Source organism: Carassius carassius, chromosome 22 (assembly GCF_963082965.1).
Source record: "Carassius carassius chromosome 22, fCarCar2.1, whole genome shotgun sequence".
Classification (NCBI taxonomy): domain Eukaryota; kingdom Metazoa; phylum Chordata; class Actinopteri; order Cypriniformes; family Cyprinidae; genus Carassius; species Carassius carassius.
The window spans coordinates 1,467,889-1,474,618 of NC_081776.1; the positions used below are offsets into that span (position 1 = coordinate 1,467,889).

Consider the following 6,730-nt stretch of genomic DNA (forward strand, 5'->3'; position numbering starts at 1 on the left):
CTGGCACCTGACTTCCTGAGAACAGGAAGAAAACACACCTGATGTGTCTTTGTTAGCTTTTTCAACTGACATCAAGTTAATAACAAATATCCTTTCGCAGCAGATATCTAACCAGCGACCAAGCAAACGGTTTCATTTGGTTAATCTGACGATTCACAAGAGTTTGTGACAGATTGAACCAAGAATAGAGACTGAAACCAAATTATAGCTGCTCCAAACTCTTTTGCCTATCAACAAAATTCAATTCCAATTAGAAATGCACTGTTTTACCCAATATTTGTGTAATATATATTGTCACGTGCACTATTTGAGTGACCAAACATTCAGTTTCCGTTAGGAACAATGAATACATTTGTTAAAGTTTTTATTCTTTTTTGTTATGTTAGTTAATAAAAATACAACTGTTCGTGCAAGCTCAAGTCCATTAAATAATATTAACATTACTGATTTAATAATGTATAATTGACATTAATAAATGCTTTAGAATTATTTGTCATGTTAACTAATGTAGCTAATGTCAAAACCTTATTGGAAATGTATACCACTAAATGTTGGGTTTTATCTAAAAAAATAAATCAATAAATACTAATACTATTTTTTTAATATTTTATTAAAATGTTATGTAATAAAAAATAAATAGATAATTTTTTTTATATTTTAATAAAGCAATTTAATAAAATACATTTTTAATATTTTATTTTATTAAATAATATGTCATTGTTTATTTCAAGTAACAATATTTTTTATTGTTTTAGTTTATATAATCATCCTGGTTAACAGTCCAGAAATGCAAGAAAAACAGCACGAATATTTATTTAAAGTCAAATATGTGGTCTACCTAACATCCATTTAATATCATCTGAAATCCATAATGGTGTGAGAAATGCCACAAGTTTACTGTGGTTTAATGTGACGAACGGATGTGGTTAGTAAACAAAATCCGCAGCTATAAGAGTGATGATCCTGGCACACAACTCATCTTACAGAGCTGTACAAGTGTAAAAATAGAGGATCAGTGTGTGCACACACTGGGCAGAGAATGAGTCAGTCTGCCTTTTTTACACACTCGCTCCCATAATGCCCTACGATGCCTTTGAAAGAATCTCAGCCATGCGGAGTGAAGCAGTCTCATGCACTGAAAAACACATGTGCATCTGTCAGCATGACTTCAGATGCATCTTCTGCTGATCACATCCAAATCGACACAGGAACTATTACATGACACTAAAGTACAGCTCCAGTGTGATGTAATGAACCGTCCTCGTCTATAAAGGTCATGTGGATCCAATAACACACAAATGCTTCCTTCACTGTGGTCCTCGTTCTGATTTAGCCGGGTTTTAATTAAGTTAGTCGGGTGCATTGGAGCCGGAGACACTTAGTCTTACTGACAGCTTTGACAGTGAAATATTATTCTAGGAAACTGCTTCCACTTATAGCTCAGGAAGACGGGCAAGTGCTTCACAGAGGAGACACGAGACACGCTGGAAACATGAACGATGAGGCCTGAAACACAAGTATATGACTGGAAAAAAACGTGCAACCCAATGCAAATGTGATTTGCATTTTTTTTTTCAGGCAAGCATGCCTTCAACAACTCATTTTCAAGTTTGAAGAAGCAATCAAGTTTAAAGGAACAGTTCAGCTAAAAATTTACATTAGCTGCAAATGTGCTCACCCTCGGGTCATCCAAGATGTAGATGAGTTTGTTTCTTCATCAGATTTGGAGAAATGTCGCATTGCATTAGTGTTTTAGCAATGGGTGCCGTCAGAATGAGAGTCCAAACAGCTGATAAAAACATCACAATAATCCACAACACTCCAGTCCATCAGTTAATGTCTTGAGAAGCCCAAAAGCTGTGTGTTTGTGAGAAACAAATCCATCATTAAGATGTTTTTAACTTCAACGTCAGCAACAGGAGATGGGCCATTATTATGGATTATGTACTTGCATTTTAGCTGAAAGCAACGGTTTGATGTTAAAAACGTCTTAATGATGGGTTTGTTTCATACAAACACACAGCTTTTGGCTTCTGATGGACTGGAGAGGTGTGGATTGTGATGTTTTTATCAGCTTTTTGGACTCTCATTCTGACGGCACCCATTCACTGCAGAGCATCCGTTGGTGAAAAAGTGAAGAAATGCTCAATTTCTCCAAATCTGATGAAGATACAAACTCAAAATCTTGGTACCGTAAAATTAATACGCAGCACTAAACAAAAACAAAGATGCAATGTTCATTTAAAATGGAATGTATATTTCAAAAGGTATGAAAGCGGCATTCACATCAGCTCAGGGAACAATGCCGTTCCTTCAACAAATCACCATTTTTACACAAGCAAACATCAGCTCGAACACATTTCTCATGAATCAACAAAATCCAGCTCAGTCAAAGACTGCAAAGACCGAAACTTAAGAAAAATACGAATCACGTCATGTCAACATGATGTAGATGCACCCAATAAAATGTTTTGACATTCTTTGGTTTGAATAAGAACAAAAAGCACTTGGTCAAATGTGAATCTTGCATCCAATCCAGTTGCACAAACAAACGAAAATCAAAAGCTTATTCTAAGATTCTGAAATGCATAAAAGTGTACTTCAACATTCAAATATGCAAATGACAGGTTACAAAAAAATGTACAAATAAATACAGATTTCATGGACACATTAAACGCTGTGCATCTCCAGTGAGAGACTCCGTGAATGACACTGAACTCGGCGTTAAGGAGTCTCATTAAAATCCGCGCAGACTGCGATCTGGAGCGTAACACACCGGCCTTGTGCCTTTCAGATCTCCCGGAAGATATCGATTACATGTCCGGTGCCGCACAAGACTGACAAATGCAGCTGCGCTGAATGGAAAGTGATGTAATGGTGGCATTTCTGTACGAGCGAGGACGCACTGGACACGTTTCACATTTACAACACATGGACATACAAGACGGGGCTAGTTCGCTGTCACACCTTATACTTCAGTGTACATTTTCGACCAGTCCATTTTTCAGTAGGGGTTCAATCTTCAACTGGCTGGCAGGAGCCGCCACTGGCATGTCACGTGACCTGTCAGTGGGTGGCTGGCAGCTGCCAGTCTGATGCTGGCATGTCACGTGACCTGTCAGTGGCTGGCTAGTTGTCTGCCAGTCTGCCTTTGGCAAGTTTTAGAAACCATTGATTTTTGGCTGTTTTTGTGTTTTGTGTTCCACCCTCTCTAGCTCATTTATTATGCATCTGTTGATATGTTTTTGTTCTTTTGCATGATTGGTGTTTTAGACAATTTATCCCAATTGAAACAGTAAAATGGCCGTGATCAGACTGTCAGCTTAATGACGCTTTGCTGGACGGTCTATTCAGTCAGCCGCGGCTGAACTGCGGTTATAACGCGTTGCCTTACACTCTCGCTGCAATGAAATACACTGTTTTCTTATTATGAATGTAATCTCAGGCATCTCTTCTTTAGTATGATTGGTGTTTTGGGGACGATTATCCCGATTAAAACAGTAAAATGGCCGTGATCAGACTGTCAGCTTACTGACGCTTTGCTGGACGGTCTATCCAGTCGAGTCGTTGCCCGACTCTCTCGCTGCAAGGAAATTCACTAGTTGAGTTGCAGCTAGCGTTGCATTTGGAGGAAAAGACTGGACGATAGAGATGGATAATCTTTAGCCGTTCTTGGCATATTTATTTTTCTAGCTGCCGACACATCAGTCTCACGGTCGGACAGCTAGCCTTCAGTGTTATTATTTTTTCTCTATTGCCTACGGCAACTCAACTGAGACAAACTTAATGACGCAAATGGGTCCTCTAATAGCTGACACTTTAGTGCCCTCCTGTGGCATAAACATATACAGCATTACATACAACATTAGACATTCTCTGATACAACTGAGGACATAATGAACATATTTTAACAACACGGTTTTCTTTTTATGAATGTAATCTCATGCATCTGTTATTTAGTATGATTGATGTTTTGGGGACGGTTATCCCAATTAAACCAGTTAATGGCCGTGATCAGACTGTCAGCTTACTGACGCTTTGCTTCTCGGGTGGGTATGGCTATTAAAACAGTCAGATCCCGGCACACACGTCATGTAACGTTACAAACAAGTTTATCTAAATATTTAGTTCAATTAATTAGTTAAAAATATATGTAGTTCGCAATATTAGTATATCATATAATTAGTGAAATTGTTTAGCCATTAGGGAACAATAGAGAAAGATTCACGTTATGCCTACTGTGAATAGATGTATAGCCTATAGCCTACGTCCAGCAAAGCGTCAGTAAGCTGACAGTCTGATCACGGCCATTTTACTGGTTTAATCGGGATAATCGTCCCCAAAACACAAATCATACTAAAGAAGAGATGCCTGAGATTACATTCATAATAAGAAAACAGTGTATTTCATTGCAGCGAGAGTGTCAGGCAACGCGTTATAACCGCAGTTCAGTCGCGGCTGACTGAATAGACCGTCCAGCAAAGCGTCAGTAAGCTGACAGTCTGATCACGGCCATTTTACTGTTTTAATCGGGATAATCGTCCCCAAAACACCAATCATACTAAAGAAGAGATGCCTGAGATTACATTCATAATAAGAAAACAGTGTATTTCATTGCAGCGAGAGTGTAAGGCAACGCGTTATAACCGCAGTTCAGCCGCGGCTGACTGAATAGACCGTCCAGCAAAGCGTCATTAAGCTGACAGTCTGATCACGGCCATTTTACTGTTTCAATTGGGATAAATTGTCTAAAACACCAATCATGCAAAAGAACAAAAACATATCAACAGATGCATAATAAATGAGCTAGAGAGGGTGGAACACAAAACACAAAAACAGCCAAAAATCAATGGTTTCTAAAACTTGCCAAAGGCAGACTGGCAGACAACTAGCCAGCCACTGACAGGTCACGTGACATGCCAGCATCAGACTGGCAGCTGCCAGCCACCCACTGACAGGTCACGTGACATGCCAGTGGCGGCTCCTGCCAGCCAGTTGAAGATTGAACCCCGACTCCCATTTTTGTATGAATACTGACTCTAAAGTCTTTGCTAAAAAAAAAAAAAAAAAATCATATGAACTTTTAGACTACTCCCGTCTAGAAAATACAGTTCATTTAATGCATATAGCGGGGCATGTTGTCACAATGGGAACATTGAACTTTTTTTATGATCTGGGGGGGGGGGTGGAAGACTAAAAACGTTTAAAATATAGGCCAATATATATTTTTACTTATTGAACAAAATAGAACAAATATATACAAAACAATATATATATAAATTGCGATGTGACAACTTGCCCCAGACTGAAAATTTTGGAAAATCCTCTCGTCCTGAATAGAAATTTCAAATCGACTTTCATAAGAAACTCATTCACGATAATTGAGACATTTTCCCAATTCATCTGAAATCACCGTCTATGTTTTTGACTCTTTATCATGGTTTTACAGTTCACAGAATGCCTATAACCCCAAAAAATCATTACAGTTCTCTTTGAAGGGCAGAATCCACATAACCCCAGCTGGACAATATACGAGCGTTCATGCAAATTGACTTTTGGCTCTGAACCTCGCTGTGACAACTTGCCCCGGCCCCCCGTACAGTCTCCGAGGAGATATTCCCGGTGCTTATTCAGACGTGATGTCTTTCAGTGCATGAAGAGCGTCCGCGCGCGCGTCCAAGTGCACAAGGTGACACTAATAAAAAGCGACGCTCGCGAGGGAACACGTCCCTGGATCTCCACGGCTCTCACTGCGAGTTTCGAAGCATCTTCTGCGCGGAGACCATGAGCAGCTGCTGCTGCTTCTGTCGGCTGGACTTGACGGCCAGGATCGCCTGGCGGTTCTTGTACTGGACCATCTGGAGCGTGATCTCCGCGTTCCAGCCCTCGTCCTGCGGGCACCTGAAGTCGATCTCTCGGCCCTCGGACATCACCACCGTGAAGTACACGTACTTGCCCTTGCGCTCCACGCAATCCACCGTCTTCATGTTGGCGAAGTGCAGCTCCTTCGCCTTGCAGCCGGTGTCGTGGCTGTGGTGTTTGGGTGGGTGAAGCAGCAGTCCCTCCTCGGTCAGCACGCAGCGCTTCTTCTTCCACAGCTGCAGCAGACCCTCGCTGCGCTTCTCCAGCGCGCCCTCCTTCAGCGCGCGCGCGCCGCCGCCACCGGACTCCAGCATCTCCTTAGATTGTGCATCAAACACTTCGGGTTCTGGTTTGGGGCTGAGGGTGGGAAGGACGGTTAGAGGGATGGATGGAAGTCCCTAATCTGTGAGGACGGAGCGCGCGCATGGGTTTTCCTCTCACACGCGGACCGCCCACTGCATGCATGCGCGCGCGCGCACACACACACACACACACACACACACTTAAGTTCGTCATGGACCGTCTCAGAAAACCATATTAAAGCGCCTATGGCTACAGGAAGCATTTTTAGGAATCGGTCTTATTCTAAAATAGATTATCAATTAGTGTGAACATTTACAACATTTGGAAATGGAAATGCTACATTACTTAATATTACAATAGCATTATGTAATTAAAAGACAATGTTTCAACCATTTGAAAAACAAAAATATTTCTCTTTATATTTACAATACGTTTACAATATGCACTCATCAGGGGTATTATAACTAACAATTAAAAAACTACTAAAATAAAAAAAAAACTGTCATTTAAGTAAAATTTAAATGCAAAACAAAAGATTTAAAATACAAATGAAAACTTGAATGGT

At 40.6% G+C, this 6,730-nt stretch overlaps 1 protein-coding gene across 1 annotated transcript; it reads right to left on the bottom strand.

Moving 5' to 3' along the window:
• Positions 1-5,515: 5,515 nt before the first annotated feature.
• On the bottom strand, positions 5,516-6,290 carry LOC132098304 (pleckstrin homology-like domain family A member 1). Its single transcript, XM_059504446.1, has one exon. The coding sequence runs from the start codon at positions 6,174-6,176 to the stop codon at positions 5,748-5,750; it is 429 nt and encodes a 142-aa protein (XP_059360429.1). The 5' UTR covers positions 6,177-6,290; the 3' UTR covers positions 5,516-5,747.
• Positions 6,291-6,730: the final 440 nt, after the last annotated feature.

Bases quoted from the DNA above. Each gene is read 5' to 3' on its own strand.
- LOC132098304 (XM_059504446.1), bottom strand. From the start codon at position 6,176: ATGCTGGAGTCCGGTGGCGGCGGCGCGCGCGCGCTGAAGGAGGGCGCG.